The 18,691-nt window shown below is 42.5% G+C and overlaps 1 protein-coding gene across 14 annotated transcripts in view; it reads left to right on the forward strand.

Annotated features, from left to right (window-relative positions):
* PXDNL (peroxidasin like) overlaps positions 1–18,691 on the forward strand; it is a 446,099-nt gene that overhangs the window by 370,116 nt on the left and 57,292 nt on the right. For 10 of the 14 annotated variants that reach the window (XM_053208345.1, XM_053208348.1, XM_027042824.2 and 7 more), the window contains 2 exons: positions 7,877–8,011; positions 10,713–11,011. In XM_053208345.1, the coding sequence (XP_053064320.1) occupies positions 7,877–8,011; positions 10,713–11,011 (434 nt within the window). Of the gene's footprint in view, positions 1–7,876; positions 8,012–10,712; positions 11,012–18,691 lie in introns of those variants that run through there. The other 4 variants (XR_008292690.1, XM_027042825.2, XM_053208354.1 and 1 more) reach the window with 4 other exon arrangements.

An 18,691-nucleotide genomic window follows, 5' to 3' on the forward strand; every position in this document is an offset into this window, starting at 1 on the left:
GAGTCTGTCAATTAGTTCTATTCTTAATTCCAGACTAGTGTTTAGAAAACTCCAGAAGTTATTAAGAATTTGTGGATTATAAAAAGGGTTGGGGCACCTGGGTGGCTCAGTCAGTCGAGTTTCTGACTTCGGCTCAGGTCATGATCTCACGGCTCGTGGGTTCGAGCCCATCAGGGTCTGAGAACTCAGAGCCTGGAGCCTGCTTCAGATTCTGTGTCTCCCTCTCTGTCTGCCCCTCTCATGCTCTGTCTGTCTCAAAAATAAATAAACACTTAAAAATTTTTTTTTAACAAAGGGTTCATTGTGTATATGTCATAATCAGAATTAAACCAGTAGCTTATTACTGTATTTCCTTAAGTGTGGGATGCTTACCACAGGATGTATATTAGATAATTTTATGTGGTTTGTAGACATGACATTCAGTAATATTTTCTCATGCAGTGAAAAGTGCATTTCCTTTCCTCTTCAACTTATTTTTCTGTGTCCCTGGTTATGATATGATGAAAAGTCTCTTTAGGGCTTTTCGTGTCTTTAACATCCAATACTTACTTGTTAAGGAATCTTTTAAATAAAAAGAGAACACTTCTTAGAGCCAGAGATTTCAAAGGGTTGCTACTATGTGAGTAGAATTAATAAAAATGTTTTGTTCAGTATTTGTATTTTATCCTGACTGTGAAAAATATACCAAAAAAGCAAATTTCTCATCTACGGCTACCACTGGGGTAAAATAGAGGAGGGATTTAATTGTTACTAGTTGCCATGCCGTAAATTTGCGGATATTATTTTCATGCAAGATACTCTTGAGGAATGTTTTTCAAATATGTTACTGTTCCATGTGCATGAGTTTCTGATGGGGACAAACCTGTCCTTTTCACGTGAGGGAGTCCTTCCTAGTCTCCATGACTCCATGACTGCAGTATCTCTGTCTTGCTCTGGATTCTCTGCTTTGGTTTTATGCTTTTGTTCTTCTGTTTCTTTCTATTCTTTATTCTAGTCTTTTGCCCCTTCTCTTTCGCTTTTCTCCTAACTGATCGCAAGATAGAGTTTCAATGATTATTTTTATTATTATAAAATATATAATTAGAGTCTTATAAATATATAATATATAGATTATATATATGTGTACATATATTTATATATAAACTATAAATATATAATTAGTCTTTTATACTCTGTACTCTGCTTCTGAAAATTTGATGACTATTAGCATTTTTAGTTCTCTATAAAGTATTACGTAAAGTAGCTTAGATGATTTTCTTCATACAAAGTTGTAGTAGCAAGAAAAGTTCCTCTTCTTGTGAAAGCAAAAAATGGATTGTATTATATATTTGTTCAAAAAAAGTGATACTTTATTTTCCCCCTTTGCCTAATTTTCTGTGCTATTTCCATTACAGAGGTAATGTTTCTTAAAGACAGAGCTTTATGGTGCTCCAAAATGCATAAAATCTCAATTGTAGAGGAATTTTAAAAGAAAAAAAAATATGATGTCATTAAAATCTTTCAGGAAGCAGGTACAGTCCTGAGATAAGCTTCCGTTAAAAAGTTTTTTTGAGGAATTTCACCTCCCCGTTAAGGAACTCACATTTCTTTCTGGTGTTTAGGTGACTTTAAGTCAACCATAAAGTTACATTGGACGATGTGTCTGATGCGACTAGTCACACTGGTGACGTAGTATGTGCTCATTGTTTTAATTTCTTTAATGGTTTTGTCATTTGCTTCTGTCAAATTGAAGCAATCATCCTGAGGCAGAAGGAATTTTTTATTTTGTGTGAGAGTACACAAGGGCATGCTGCTTTTTTGAAGGACACGTTTCGTATTTTTCTCTCCAAAAGCTACTAAATGATCACATTTGTTCTAAAAATTCAGAAGAGGGTCGGAAAGCTTTTCCCCAAGGACACCTTCTCCCAAGGCACCATTCCTTAGTGTTTGTGGTAAAGCCTTGTATTTGTTTCAGTAAAATTATATCTTGCTACATTATCTGTTTTTCACTTTGAATCAGGAACCATGGAGAGCCCTGAAAAAAAAAATTCTATACAGGACCTTCTCCCCTGGTGTCTGTCAGAGCCATCCAACTGAAAGGTCTTATTATTCCTCCTTCTAAAGCAGACTCGAAGTCAGACTGTTGTTAGGAAATTAGATAAAGATGGACGCTGTCATCTTTGGGGCGTGCAATCGTTCATGCCGAGGTTTGCAGATCTTTTCTTTCAGCTCTTTGTGCATCAGAATTGTAATATAAATACCACTCTCAGCGTAGCTGGACTTTGTTTATTTACCCTTCTCAGTCTGTGTCTGGCTTGTTTTGCAGTGATGGGAAAGGTTAGAAGCTAAATTCTATTAAACACAGTTAAATGTTACATTAGCAGAGCTTGGAGACCGTGAAGACGGTTTTCACACTTGCTTTGGGCATTGCACACTAATGTGCCACTTAGGCCAACGTTATGATCCCAAGCACCTGGAACGTTCCAGTTTGCTCCCGCACTGCACACCAAGGAGGGTGGTGTCACTGCTGTTGTCAGTGTAGGAGCAGCACTGATCAGGTGCCGTCCCAGATTATGTGACTTTTTACAGTCATAACCATGCCGCCTTTGTGTTGGGTTACTCCTTTCAAGTATGGAACAAACGTTGTTGAGTGTTTGAGTATTAGCTTTGGGGAGGAAATTGAAGAAGTGAATTGAGGGGCGCCTGGGTGGCTCAGTCAGTTGACCGACTGACTTCAGGTCATGATCTCACATCCATGGGTTTGAGCCCCACGTCGGGCTCTGTGCTGACAGCTCGGACCCTGGAGCCTGTTTCGGATTCTGTGTCTCCCTCTCGCTCTGCCCCTCGCCTGCTCTCTCTCTCTCTCACTCTCTCGCTCTCTCACTCTCTGTCTCTCAAAAAATAAAACATTAAAACATTAAAAAAAAAAGTGAATTGGGGCGCCTGGGTGGCGCCCAGGGTGGCGCCTCGGTTAAGCGTCCGACTTCAGCCAGGTCACGATCTCGCGGTCCGGGAGTTCGAGCCCCGCGTCAGGCTCTGGGCTGATGGCTCAGAGCCTGGAGCCTGTTTCTGATTCTGTGTCTCCCTCTCTCTCTGACCCTCCCCCGTTCATGCTCTGTCTCTCTCTGTCCCAAAAATAAATAAACGTTGAAAAAAAAAAAAAGTGAATTGATATACCAAAGAAATTAAACATAGAAGCTGGTTTATAGTCTTACTAGGGACTAATTATAACCAAGAAAGAAGAAATACGAGGCCTAGAATTTTAAAAATTAAAAAACTAGAGCTGACATTCTCCTGAGTAATGCAGATGAATGGGTTTGGAGAACTTACTGATTTCAGACCTCCCTCTAATGCGGTACCAACCAATATGGTTGGTACCTATACTAAGTGTCTTTAAAAGGCTCATAGTGTTTCCTGGAGCTATGCAGTGAGCCACAATAAAAGCAGTAAGTTACAATACGGATAGGAGTGGATTGGTTAAAAGGTGAAAAACAGGGGCGCCTGGGTGGCTCAGTCGGTTAAGCCTCCGACTTCAGCTCAGGTCACGATCTGGCGGTCCGTGAGTTCAAGCCCCGCCTCGGGCTCTGGGTTGATGGCTCAGAGCCTGGAGCCTGCTTCCGATTCTGTGTCTCCCTCTCTCTCTGCCCCTCCCCCGTTCATGCTCTGTCTCTCTCTGTCTCAAAAATAAATAAACGTTAAAAAAAAATTTTTTTTTTAAAAAAAGGTGAAAAACAAATCCATATCAAAGGACTGACATTAACAAAGCCACGGTTACACTCTATGAGAAAGTTCAATGTTCTAATTTCTAAAACCTCAAACTACCTTTTCTTTTATGAGCTCTTAACAATTCACAGACTTTTTTTTTTTGAGAGAGAGAGGAAGAGAGTGCAAGAGAACAGGGGAGGGGAAGGGGGAGAAAGAGAGACAGAGAGAGAGAGAAAGAGAGAGACTCTTAAGCAGGCTCCATGCCCCACTCAGGTTCTGCCATCTCTTGATTGTTAGATCATGACCTGAGCGGAAAGCAAGAATGGGAGGCGTAACCGCCTGAGCCACCCAGGAGCCCCAGAAACATTTCATTGGAACACACGAATAAGACAAGTATGCCAGCTACCATGGTTAATATTCAAAGTTGTATGGAAACCATAGTGAAGACAATAAAATTAGAAAGAGGTAACTACTGGAAAGGATAAAATAAAACTGTCATAATTATTTTTTGCAAGTTCTCTACATATAAGGAATATAGGAAAAGTCAAATTGTGATACCAAATGAGGAGAAAAGACTAACGAAAGTTGTGCAATACGTTAGGAAAGAATATCGTATTGTTTCTAGAGAACACGTAAGAAATAGAGTCATGTATCTCATTCAGGAGAAGCAATATTCAATAATTCAAATGTGTCAGTATTCTCCTAAAATGATGTATTTATTGTAATTCCAATTAAGATCTTAATAGTTTTTTGTTGTGGCATCCACAAGCTGATTTTAAAATGAACTTCATAGAGAAAATGGCCAAGAAGGATCTAACTGAGTGATTTGATGTTCCAGTTAGCAACACTTATTATACAGCTTTTAGTAATTAACATAGTGTGATATTGATTCACGAATAGACGGAAAGACTGGTAGAATAGAAAGCCACAGAAAGAAATGTGCTTACACGTGGAACCATGATATTTGAAAGTACTGCCGGGCAAATTAGTGAGAAATGAGAACATTCTCAGTAAGTGGTGCAGTAAAAATTGGCTATCCATGGGTAAAAATGATTATGGATTCCTATCTCACATGACATATGAAAATCAATTCCAAATAGATGAAGGGCTTACCTCTGAGAGGCAGAAGTTTAAAACTTAAAAAAAAAAGTCAGAATATCTTTATGGCATTGGGGAAGAAAATGTTTTTTTAAGTAAAATTTAAAAAAATGCCACCTACAAAAAATTGAGAAAATTGACCTTAAATTCAAAAAAATACTTTCATCAAAGTCTAACATAATGAGAGGGATTAATAAAAAAGGTCCCAAATTTGGAGGAATACATTTGAACATAGATAACCATGCATTAGCATCCAGAATATATACAGAACTCCTAAAGTGAGAAAGAAGAACACCACCCAATAGGAAGATGGGAAAAAGGCATAGTGTAAATAGGCATTTTATGTAAAAAAAAAAAGCTCAATCAATACGTAGCAGATGCCCAACTAAATAATCAAGATAATGAAAATCCTAGGGAAACACCTATTCACACCCATCAGATGAGCACAAATTCTACAAAGGAGACATATTGTCAAGTTAGCCTTAGAAAAACAGTGGTCATTTGATTCTTTGATTCGGCATCTCTTAACGTGGCCTCCTACAAAACTACGAGACTGCAAAGAAGACACATCCAAAAACACATGACTTATACATTCAGAATTCGTAGGAGACAACAATGGCATCAATTTCAAATTGCTTCAAGTTTGAAAATAATCCCCAGCTTCCAACAGAACTTCCATTGGAGCTCCACCTCCATGCAAGTGTGGGTGTGGAGAGAAGGCTGGAGCATTCAAAAATCTCTGTGGACCAACGAAAGGGAATCGGCATATGTGAACTACAGGAAAAAAGAAATCTCTCTAGAAGGACAAAGTCCAACAGTAAGTGCTAAGTCTACATCACCAAATATGGCTCCAAATACAGCTCTGGTGTCTACACCAATCCCAGGGCCGAAAGTAACCAGAGATAACCATTTTTAGGGACCAAAGGAGATAAGGAGAGAGGGGACAGTGCCCCTTCATATCCGACAGGAAGCTAAAGTAGAATGAAGTGAAATGAAGAATACCTAAGGAATGAAAGAGAAATAAAGCGTGCCAGTGCCTGCTCTCCCCTGTTGCCACCAACACTGCAATCAACGATTGCACGACTGCACGGCAGTGACAGAACGGTATGCTGCCCAACTGGAAATCCACTTCATGAAATGCCTGGGAGAAGAGGGGGCGGGGGACTTCTTTCAAATAAAGCTACGGAGCAAGAAAACAGAAATGCAAATCAATACATTACAGAGAAAAATTATCCCAGGGGGAAAAAATGGAAACAGAAGGAATCTATAATGCAACACTTGAATCTGAATTAAACAAGCACTGAAACACTCAGACAAGTACTTGGAGATATAAAAGCCCAGCTATCATCAGAAAGTAAGAAAAAAGATGCAGGAGGAGAAGATCAGGGGGAGGGGGAAGGAGGAGGAGGTAGGAGAAGGAGGAAGAAGGGTAGCAGCAATGACACTGAACTAAACTCAAAAAAAATATTGAAGAAATTCAATGTGCCAAGGGCACTACCTATTAAAGTTGAAGATACGCATGTGGATATGTATCACATACAACTTCTATATGCTTATTATGAGCGTATGAACTGTACATATATTTTAGGCAGTTTGGCATTATCTATTAAAATTAAAAGTGTGTGCATCTGTTAAAATTAAAAGTTAGTGTTGGCATGTTCTAGAGCAGGGATCCGCAAACCACAGCCCATTGGCCAAATCTCACCCACCGCCTGCTTTTGTAAAGAAAGGTTTATTGGAACACAACCACGTCCATTTTTTTATATGCTATCTTTGGCTGCTCTGGTGAAAAAGGGAAGAGTTGACTAATGGCAAAATGTGGCACACACACTGAAAATATTTGCTATCGTATCCTTTGTCATAAAAATTTCCTAGTCTAGAGAGACCTCTGTCCGTATGAAGAAACATGGGTGAGAGCGTTCACAGTAAAATGTTGCAAACCACAAATATTCATCACCAGTAGAATGGACGACTAAATCGGAAGAGTATCCAAGGGGCTGCTCTAGGGCTGAGAAAAGGAACTAGCTGCAGGGGGGTACAGCAACAGGACGAATCTCCAAATAAACTGTGGTGTGAAAAGAAGTATGAACATTATGTTTCCATTTGTGCCAAGGTTAAAGCATATGAAGCTAAAGTATATGGAGTCCATGGAATTGTACGCATGAAATAAAGTGTTAAGGACAGGTCAAGTTGTTCCCATGTTTAGGAGACAGGGAAAGACGGTCTCAGCAGCTCTCACATGGAGTCTCATGAGTACTGGTCATGTTTTCTTTCTTTAAGTGGATGGTGTGTCCAAAGCTGTTTGGCTTAAATTATCATTAGCATTATGATAGTTTTTAAATTTTAAAAATCACTTCAAATCCCAAATCTAAGGATCATTATCTTTTTATTTTGATTTTTTTTTTAATGTATTTTTTGGGAGACAGAGAGATGGAGTGGGGGGAGGGACAGAGAGAGAGGGAGACACGGAATCAGAAGCAGGCTCCGGGCTCCGAGCTGTCAGCACAGAGCCCGATGCGGAGCTCGAACCCACAAAGCACGGGATCATGACCTGGGCCGAAGTCGGACGCCCAACCGACTGAGCCACCCAGGCGCCCCTAAGGATCATTATCTTTTTAGCAAGAAAGAAATTTATCTAACACAGTAAATTATTTCCACAAACTATTTTTTCACTCTGTTTAGCATAACTATCAAATACACTGACATGGAAATTTTTTAATGCTTAGTGTATTTGCTACATGTTTCTAGAAGAATTAGTTGGATATAGATCTGCAAACACACACACACACACACACACACAGAGTTATATTCCATATACTTACAGGATAATTAGAAAGAAGAACGCAGTACATCTTACATGAATGGTGTTAAATGCTCTTAATTGGGCCACTGCTCTGTTCCTGGCCAACTGGGTGATCCCTGAATTCTTCCGTCATCTCAACGTTGTTGCCTGTGAAATGAGAATAAAAATCATCTCTGCCTTTGTTTTTAGTGTATATAAAATGCAAAAATTGCTTTGCAGTCCTTAGTATAAATAATACTGTGAGTGTCACTTTGCCAGTCCAGCGTGTGATGTCTGTCTGCTTGGTTTCAGGTTGTACGGCTCTCCAGGCAACATTGACCTCTGGCCCGCCCTCATGGTTGAAGACCTGATCCCTGGTACGAGAGTCGGACCAACACTTATGTGCCTGTTTGTTACCCAGTTTCAGCGGCTAAGAGATGGAGATAGGTGAAGAATTATGTTATACTTCTCGAAGATAACAAAATTGGGTTTTTCTCCCAAATCATGCATTATGAGTCTGTACTTCCTATGGTTTAAAATATATTGAATATGAGAAATAACAAATGGCATCTGGTCACAGAATTTTTCTGACCACTGATAATACCAGATGGCATTCATTTTTATAAGTTCTTGTAAATCTTTGTAAGGAAGGAAGAAATAGACTGACTAGGAAGGGCATAGAAGTCAGTAGTTAAAAGAATGCACCAGAGGTGCCTGGGTGGCTCAGTCGGTTAAGCGTCCGACTTTGGCTCAGATCATGATCTCCCGGTCCGTGAGTTCGAGCCCCGCGTCGGGCTCTGTGCTGACAGCTTAGAGCCTGGAGCCTGCTTTGGATTCTGTGTTCCTCTCTCTCTCTCTGCCCCTTCCCTGCTCATGCTCCGTCTCTCTCTGTCTCTCAAAAAATGAATAAACGTTAAAAAAACATTTTAAAGAATGCCCTGGACTATGACGTGCACAGCGTATCACCTGAAACCTGTTGCCTCATATGTACATACAGTCCATCGAACAGTAGTACCCCGGGTGCATAGATTGTGGCAAGTGTAAATGATGTTGGTGGTGCAGGAGTTCACAGCGGGCTTGAGGCCCCATCCCTTCATCCTCGTGGGAGACCGGTTGACCCAAGACCAGACCTCCTCGCAGAACTGTGTGCTGAGGGCACTTACTAGTGGAAGAATAAATGGGGCTTCTTCCTAAAAATCTCTTGGTTTGTCTGAAGTATCTACTGTGGATCAACTTGAGTTTATGAAATTATGACAGCTGGCAGGAGACGGAAGTTAGTGTAATCTCTTTGTTGCAAGGCTAGCCAGGGATAAAAACGAAGAAAACTGAAAAACTAAGCAGCCCCTGCCGAGTTGGCATGGGACACACTATTAGCTCTCCTTTGTTACTTAAACCAACTGTGTTCCGGGGCCCTCGCTGTATCTTCTGGATCGTTAGTATAGTCTTGAGTAAGGGCTAGGATTCTTGTGAACCTGTTCGACAGTTCAACGTTCTGTATTATCACAGCGATTATATATTTATACGAAGGACTTAAACACTGCCTAAAACTTAGGTTTTTTTTTAATTTTTTTTTCAGTGTTTGTTTATTTTTGAGACAGAGAGAGACAGAGCATGAACGGGGGAGGGTCAGAGAGAGGGGGAGACACAGAATCCAAAGCAGGCTCCAGGCTCTGAGCTGTCAGCACAGAGCCCGACGCGGGGCTCAAACTCACGGACTGTGAGATCATGACCTGAGCCGAAGTCGGACAGTTAACCGACTGAGCCACCCAGGCTCCCCTAAAACTTAGTTTTTAATTAAAGTTACACTAAAAACTATTTTTTTAATTTTTTAAGAAAAGTTTATTTAATTTGAGAAAGATGCAGAATGCTAGTGGGGGAGGTACAGAGAGAGAGGGAGACTTTCAAGCAGGCTCTACACTGTCAGCGCTCATGAAACTGTGAGATGGTGACCTGAGCCAAAGTCGAGCTCAACTGACTGACATAGCCAGGCATCCCCCAAATTATTCTTTATTTAAAATTTTTCTTCCCAGTCTCTTCTATTTATGAATTATATTATAAAGAAAGTAGTAACAGATGTAATTCCTTTATTGCACATTGGCCAACATTCAGAGTACAGTATTTCATTTTAATGTTTATAAATTAGTTTTGGCACTCTGGATTTATTGCAGCACATAGCTGTGCTAATATGTTCAATCGATAATAATTTAAGAATATATGTGGTCAAAAACTAAGCAAATTTCGGAAAGCTTTGTGGTTTTTTTTTGAATAAACTGTTTTCTCCATGTGTATTAATTTACTAGGACTACCATAACCAAGTCCAAAAGACTGGGTGGTTTAGATAACGAATATATTGTCTTGCAGTTCTGGAGACTGGATCAAGGTGGGGGGTGTTGATCCCTACTGAGGACTCTGTGGCCTTGTAGATGGCTAACTTCTCCCTTTGTCTTGACAAGGTCTTCCTTCTGGACCGGCCTGTGTCCGTATTTCCTTTCCTTGTAAGGACAGTAGTCATAATGGAGTATAATCGTAATTCCCCCCCATGACACCCTAATGACCTTATTTTTACTTAACCGCCTCTTTAATGGCCCTGTCTGCAAATAAAGTCGCATTCTGAAATACTGGGGGCTAGGATTTCAACGAATGTGAATTTCGAGGGGACACAAGTCAGCCCATATACCATGTGAATGGTAACGGCCTTTGGCTTCCTCTCTTCTGTTGGGTGCCTGGCTTGAGAAGAGTGCTTGGAAATATTCCCTGAAGGAATGAACAAGGGCTCACTTTAATAGTGTTTTTAAACTGTATTTGTTTTTTAATTGAAAATCGAGTGTGTTTATTCTAATTAGCTAATAGATACAATCAACTAGTATGTATTAATGATTAAAAAGCACTATTTCTCTTTTAGGCAAACATGTCAGTCTTAAAATTGTTCAGGTAATTTCTAAGGCTAGCTTATGGAATTTTAGATTAGAAGACGTGCTTTTCTTTATTTATCTTTTAACTTTGCAAAGCTTTATTGAATCGTTTTGTAAAACGTGAATAGAAAGCGATCATTCAAAGCAGGGGATTTAAGGACTTTATCCACACTGGAGGCAGTTGAAAGCGTGCTTGGTTGGAGAGCAGACAATCCTTTCCGTATCTTTGCCCCCAGGGAGCTCTGCCGCTGCGCTGTCGCCGCTGGGCCCGCAGCTCAGGGCCCTTCTGGGAGCCTCACTGCACGCCTCTCCCTGCTGGCCACCAGGTTCTGGTATGAGAACCCCGGAGTGTTCACCCCCGCGCAGCTCACTCAGCTGAGGCAGGCGTCCCTGGGCCGCGTGCTCTGCGACAACGGCGACAACATCCAGCAGGTGCAGGCCGACGTGTTCGTGAAGGCGCGGTACCCGCAGGACTACCTGAGCTGCAGCGAGATGCCGCAGGTGGATCTGCGCGTGTGGCAGGACTGCTGCGAAGGTGGGTGCGCGGCGGCCGCCAGCGCGGATCTGCGCAGGCGCGCCGGTGTGCAGCCGGGTGTCCAGGCCTACGCCCCTGGCACAAGGGTGCGCGCGGGAGACCGCGCCTGCGCTCTTCTCCCTTTGGACGTCGGGAGGATGCTGGAGAGGGCCACGGGAAGGCCAGAGTGCATCTCCCCCAGCCTCCTCAGAGTGGGGACGGGCCCGGCAGGGCAGGGCGGGGCTTGTCATGGGGAGGGACCCGGCAGGGCGGGGCTTGTCTTAGTGGGGTGGGGCTTGTCATAGAAGGAGGGGCCCAGCAGTGTGGGGCGGGGCTTGCCATTGGGGGAGGGGCCTGGGAGTATGGGGCGGGGCTTGCCATAATGGGGAGGGGCCCAGTAAGGTGGGGAGGGGACTTGGTCATCCATCTGGCCTCTTGTTCTCAGTGCCCTTCAGATGACTATGGCAAACATCAAAGTCCAGTCATTGGTACTGCATACGTCTACTTCCTGGGGGTCAGCTGAGTAGAGAGAGGAGGAAAAAAAATCATAGCATCTCAGCTATTTAGACTATTTAGTCTCTCTAAGATGTCGCAGGCATGTTCATTGGAAATTTGGGGATGTCCTGATAGAGAACTTTGTCTAGTGATACAACATCATTTGCCGCATCTACCATACCACGTTTCACGAGCCAAACTGTAACTAAGGTGCTTTATAAGCATGCATTTTGTCATCACAATAACTCTTAAGAAATGTAGCTCTCTTCTCCTTTAATAACGACTTCGGCTCAGGACATGATCTCACAGTTCGTGGGTTCGAGCCCTTCCTGGGGCTCTGGGCTGACAGTTCAGAGCCTGGAGCCTACTTCAGAGTCTCTCTCTCTCTCTCTCTCTCTCTCTGCCCCTCCTCTACTCACACTCTGTCTCTCTCTGTCTCAAAAATAAGCCAAAAAATTTAAAAAAATATGAGAGAATGTCGAACCGAAAACACAGCGACACCCGAATCAGTTTCCTTTTTCTCTATGGTGGGTTTTAGGGGACAGAAAAAAGTCACTTAGTTCTGTGGGGGGGAGGTGTAGTTTTCCTCCCCTCAAGTTCTTGGTGATGATGGCCAGGAATAATGAAATATTTCCGGCTCTCCAAAACATGGGACGCAGGGAGGCGACGTGCACGGCAAGATGAATGGCAAGTAGTAACACTCCTCTTGCGTTTCCTCCGTCTTCAGACTGGGCGCCGAGCCCACTGAACAGAGGAAAAAAATAGATGGCATGGCAGGGTGTGGGCCACGGTGAAAATAGCTGTGCTCTGGATGGAAGCGATGACTCAAGTCCAGGAAGCAAAAGCTGTGGTCCCATTATGCCCACATGTGCCTCTTCTAGATTCTCATACCGCCAGCCCCGTGGTAGGTGATTCATACATAACACCTACCTACCTCATAATCTTGGTGAGTCTTCCAAGGTGAGTATCATTATCCCCACTTCACAAAGGAGGAAAATGAGGCTCCTGGATGCTAAAGACAGAGTCTGAGGTTCCCCAGCTGGGATTTAAACCCATATATGGCCAACCTGAAGGCCTCAGCTCTTTTCTTTGTGAGCACCGTCTCCTTGGAGCACCCGTGGGACAAGAGCGCAGCACAGACTGTGGGCGGGCACCAAATGAGGGCACCCCGCCTCTTCCACCCTCCCTTTCCTTCGGCCCTGTGGCTCCAGTGTACCAAGTTCGTACATCTCAGGACCAAGAGGAGAGCTCCTCTCGTTACTTAAATTGTAATGCGTTTCTTGCTGGCAACATTTGTTAGGGAAAATGCAATGCAAAGATTTAACAGACAAGGGGAGGAGAGAATCTTGAGTGTGTGAAGCACTCTTATTATTAAGATCCTGGGGCGCCTGGGTGACTCAGTTAAGCGTCCAACTCTTGATTTCGGTTTAGGTCATGATCTAAGGGTCAAGAGATGGAACCCTGAACCAGCGGAGCCTGCTTAAGATTCTCCCTCTCTCCCTCTGACCCTCCCCACCGCTTGCGTGTGCGCTCATACACTTTCTCTCTCTCTCTCTCTCTCTCCCCCTCTCAAAAAAAAAAATTTTTTTTTTAACATAAAAAAGATCCTAATTTGTGGTCTTAAGTCATAGTAAGAATGCTGTTTCTCTGATAACGTCTCAAAAATACCTGGAAATTAATTAACCAGTAGCAAGTATCTATCAAGAAGTTGGATAGAAAAATGATGTATCTTCTTTTATGGCACTGTCATGTAAAAACATTTTTTTAATGTTTGTTTATTTTTGAGAGAGACAGAGACAGAGGGTGAGCAGGGGAGGGGCAGAGAGAGAGGGAGACGCAGATTCCAAAGGAGGCTCCAGGCTCTGAGCTGTCAGCACAAGAGCCCGACGCGGGCTCGAACCCGCGGACCAAGAGATCATGACCTGAGCTGGTCAGATGCCTAAGCCCCCGAGCCACCCAGGTGCCCTTATGGCACTGTCATTCTTAAAACCACGCGTGGCCACATGGTAACACACCTCTTCCCTCCACAATGGTGAGAAGTCATTTCAGGAGCAAAATCACCTAAGCAGACAAATAAATCATCGCGTGAGGAATCTCAACATGTTTGTCGTGAGGACCCTTGTAAGTAGATGCAGATTTTATATTTCCTTGCGTTTTTGACCCACAAGCATATTTTTTCCCCAGAAAAACTAATTAAAAGATGTTCTTTAAAAGGAGAGACTTTGAATAAAGACATTTGGTAACTGCTCAAAAGTGGACCCCTTATTTATGGCGTAAGCTTCTTGTATCTCCCAATTAACAGCAGCATCCAAGTGTTTAGAGGCAGATACAATGATTCAAATCACTGAGAGTTGTTTTGTAGATTGTTGCTGTGTCCTTTTCCTGAGGCCGGACATTGTAGTGGTCTGCGTTAACTGGGGCCAGAAATGTATCAGCCACATTGTGTCCCCAGCTCAGACCTCAGCGTTAGTGGATGTATTGAGAGGATGTATGAGAGGACCTAGAAATCACTATTTATACTAATCATTATACTTGTCTTACTCGTGTTCTCATTCCTGTTGAAGAATTCTTCACTCTTCTCTGATTCTCTCATTCTCAGATTAAGATGAATACAGTGAGGGTGCTTAAGTGATTTAATTGTTTTAACCGACATTGTCCTAGAGAAAAACGGAGCCCTGTTTGGGATTTGAACAGCTGCTCCAGGCAATCTTAGTGGTTTATCTTTATTAGAAGGAAAGGTATTATCAAACTCACCCTCAAGTAAACTCTATGTATTTCTTTTGAAGAAGAAAATTTTTTCAGGACGATTTCTTTGCTTCTGTTGCCCATAAATAGTGGCTTACTGGTGAATACTGATTATCCAAAGTTGCAAATTTGAATTTAACTACCAAAAAAAAAAAAAAAATCATGGGGAAATTGTTCCTGTCCTAAATGCACAAACACATTCCAAAACAGTAATAATGTAAATGCACTTGAGGTTTAGATAACTATATATTATTATTCTTTGTAGGTAGAAGGCATAAGACCTAAAAGATGGACGCGGGACTTGAATGTCACTTAGAGAGCTGTGATGCTGTGCGTTTGTGTAGGCTATGAAGTGGTGCAGTAACTCAGGGTATCGAGTTGCATTTCATTTTCAGTTTGCATGTCATTTGTCATATTATGTCATACATTTAGGTTTGTTTCACACCATTGTATCAATATCCCTAAGTCATTAATGGGCATATTTGCATATGTCAACATTTATGTAGCCATTTAAATACCAACGCTGATATTCCCCCAGGCTGGATTATATACAAAAAAGTAAAGTTGCTTTGTTAAAGGATATATGTTTTTTAAATTAAAAAAATTTTTTTAACATTTACTCTTTTTGTTTTTTAATTTTTTTTTATGTTTATTTATTTTTGACAGAGACAGAGCATGAGCAGGGGAGGGGCAGAGAGAGAGGGAGACACAGAATCTGAATCGGGCTCCAGGCTCTGAGCTGTCAGCACAGAGCCTGATGCGGGGCTCAAACTCACAGACCGAGAGATCATGACCTGAGCCGAAGTCGGACGCTCAACCGACTGAGCCACCCAGGTGCCCCAACATTTACTCATTTTTAAGAGACGGGGAGAGACAGAGCATGAGTGGGGGAGGGGCAGAGAGAGAGGAAGACACAGAATGGGAAGCAGGCTCCAGGCTCAAAGCCATCAGCACGGAGCCCCATGCAAGGCTCGAAATCACGGACCGTGACATCATGACCCGAGCCGAAGTTGGACGCTTAACTGACTGAGCCACCCAGGCGCTCTGCCTAGATGTAGTTTTTCTTATCAACTCAGTCTCAAACTTAGTGAGCAGTTTCTTCGACAAAGGGAAGTGTGAATCTCATATTCCTTAGTTACTACATATATATATATATATATATATATATATATATATATATGTATATTCCTTGAATATTGTATAAAATATATTTTTTCTTTCGAAATATCCTTGGGCGTCAGGCCTGCACAATTTACCCTCCAAATCTTTTTTCTTATCCTTCCTATTTCAACCTCTTATATTTTGCTAAATGTTCTGATGTATTTTTTGCATATGACCACTGATATCAAATTCATTAATTTCAGTCTCAGCAGGAACTATCCTCCCTTTAAACTGCTCTTTACTTTCTTAGTTCCAACATCATCTAATTAAGCTTTAGGAAGCTTTTCTCCGCATCATTTGCCCTGACTTCAATTCCTTCACCCTGATTCTCTGTCTCTTCTGACCCGTGGGTGTATCGTCTCCCATTCTTGCCTTGGCTCTGTGGCTCCTGGAAGGGACACTTACTTTTCCTCTCTTGGATCATGGGGGGTCAGGTCCGGTTGCTGACATTACCTCCATGGCCAAAAAAACCTTGCAGAAGGTGATCAGCCTCTCCCAGGCTCCAGGAAGGCAGCCCATCTCCCCATGATGGTCTCCACCTTCTGAGAAGTGGAGATCCCCAGCAGAAGGGGCAGAAGCTATCAGGGAAGCCACAGAAATCTCTATGTCAGGTCCTTCCGGAGCTGAGCTGCCTAGTTCTCTTCCCAGGCTGGACAGCTCCCTAGATGCCAGGGACCCCTTAGGAGGACACGGCCTTGCCCTTTCTCAGGGCGTCAGCGCGGCCCTCTGCGGGCCCTGGTGCATGCATTGGCCTGCAGGGTCCCAGGCAGCGCCTCCTGCCCTGGCGGGAATCCCTGCAGTTCCTAGGGCATCCTCCAGGGGGCCAGGTAGGCACGTTTCTTCTTGCCTTTTGTTGAGCCAGACCTTCTGATCAAGGTCTAAGCTCTCTGGGGGAGGCATGGGTTCATGAGCTGTCCTATGTGACAGCGTTAACCAGCAGATGTGGTTGCTGAAGGTCGTGGAGGTTCCTGTTTAATCATTTTATGCACACTTTTGTGTGGGCTAAAAACATACTGAAGCAAGCTGTGAGAAGGCTAGTTTTGATCTGAACCTAAGGTGGGACCTGAAACTCAGTTACAAAACCCTGGTGTCTTTGAAGATGAAAAGCCTTCTTATGTAGAAACTCAGGAGTTACCACAAGGAAAAAGCAAAACACATTTTAACTGTTTACTATGTCCTTCGTGCTCTCTCCTGTCCCGTTGTCTGGGCAGATGTAAATCCCAGGGTCTCTAAGCCTGTTTTAAGAGACTGTTTCATTTAAAGAGGACTTACTAGGATTCATTTTTAATATTGTAGTCAGATCAAACTTCTCACAGGTTTCTATTTGGTCATTTTGTTTCCTTGTGGAGAAACTTGGGATATGACATCTATCTGTTAAAGATGATTATTTTTTCTGCAGTACATCTGTTCATTTTCATTAGGTAGACATCCCTAAACTCCCCATTTTCTTCATGTTGCATGGTTTGCAGTTGCCTCAATATTCTGATTTTGCAAGTTAGTTATTTTCTAAGAACCCTATTATAATTTATCAAATTCTTTATTTTTAATTTATTTTTTAATTTTAATGTTTATTTACATTTGAGAGAGAGAGAGAGAGGGAGGGATACAGAGCATGAGCAAGGGAGGACAGAGAGAGAGGGAGACACAGAATCGGAAGCAGGCTCCAGGTTCTGAGCTGTCCACACAGAGCCCGATGTGGGGCTCGAACTCACAAACCATGAGATCATGACCTGAGCCGAAGTAAGATGCTTAACTGACTGAGCCACCCAGGTACCCCTGATCTGATCTGTTTCCTTCCAGACCCAAAATAAATCCATACATCCCTCTAAAACAAAAATCACACAGCTGAACTCCAAAAACTTAGGGACACCAGGAAAACTTGCCTAGACATCTTGTTTGTTCCATTTCATCATTGCCTGCTTTCTGCCTTTTGCCTTGTGGGTTTCTTTCTCTGCCCAGCTTCTCTGCCTTATGGGTTTATTTCTCTGCCCGGTTTATTTGACACATAGGTTTAAACCATCCGCTCTGTTGACTCCGATTCTGTCAATATGAGCAAACACCAGCTAAACATGTGTGAACTGATTTATTTGAAAGTATCTACAGACAATTGGATGCCGTCTATCAGGATGATCTCCTTCAGGAACCAGTCACTCAAGGAGCCCGTAATTTGAACAGCAGCTGCTGTTAGTATCAGAGAATGTGGGAGAATGACGAAGACAACATGGGAAGCATAGGCTGGTTCTGATAACAACATGCATGTGTTTGGTACAAGGGATACAGCAGAAAACTAGGATGCTTATGAGTTAGTCTTTAAATCTAGCACTCTGGAATGAGTACTATTGGTATGGAGTAAAGAAATAATATTCTAATTCAAATCATGGAAGATTCTCGTAAAGATTATTGTACCTACTGTTCGTGAGGTTTCTCTTTTTCTGAGTATGTGAGAAAAATGCCATTCAGACATGTCCTGTCTATAGACATGTATGTCTGTATTATGTCAAAACAACTTAATAGGTTGATTCAGAGTGTATATAAACATCAGGCCAGTTTGTGGAGACAATTATCAGATGCATAAATTGCTTGATTTGGTGTTACTTTTACTTCAGCCAGCAGGAAAGTAGGAGTTCGATGCCATAGGTATGAGCTAGAAAACAGTAAGTTCTTACCAAAAATATGGAGAAAAACATGAGGAACAAAGAGAGGTCCAGAACAGAGCCTTAGCTGTGGAAGTTATCTTATAAGGAGCACATATTCAAAGTATTAATTGATTTGATTTGATTTGATTTGATTTGATTTGATTTGAAGGACTGAGAATCACGGAAACCTTGCAAGGGAATTGCTAAACTTCGAATTACCAAAAGATCATAGCAATCAAGATTAGCCAACGACAGAATGAATAAATTTAATAAGAAAGTTACAAATCTTGGGATGCTTGGGTGGCTCCATCAGTTAAGTGTCTGATTCTTGTTTTCCCCTCAGGTCTTGATCTCACGGTTCATGGCTTCAAGCTCTGCACTGGGCTCTGTGCTGACAGCATGGAGCCTGCTGAGGATTCTCTCCGTGTCCCTCTCTCTCTGCCCCTCCCCTACTCACTTTCTATCTCTCTCTCTCTCTCTCAAAAATAAATAAAAAAATAAACATTAAAAAAAAAAGAAAGTTAAGGGGCGCCTGGGTGGCTTAGTCGGTTAAGCGTCCAACTTCAGCTCAGGTCATGATCTCGCAGTCCGTGAGTTGGAGCCCCGCATCGGGCTCTGTGCTGACAGCTCAGAGCCTGGAGCCTGTTTCAGATTCCGTGTCTCC

The sequence above is a fragment of the Acinonyx jubatus genome, chromosome F2, assembly GCF_027475565.1.
Source record: "Acinonyx jubatus isolate Ajub_Pintada_27869175 chromosome F2, VMU_Ajub_asm_v1.0, whole genome shotgun sequence".
NCBI classification, from domain to species: Eukaryota; Metazoa; Chordata; class Mammalia; order Carnivora; family Felidae; genus Acinonyx; species Acinonyx jubatus.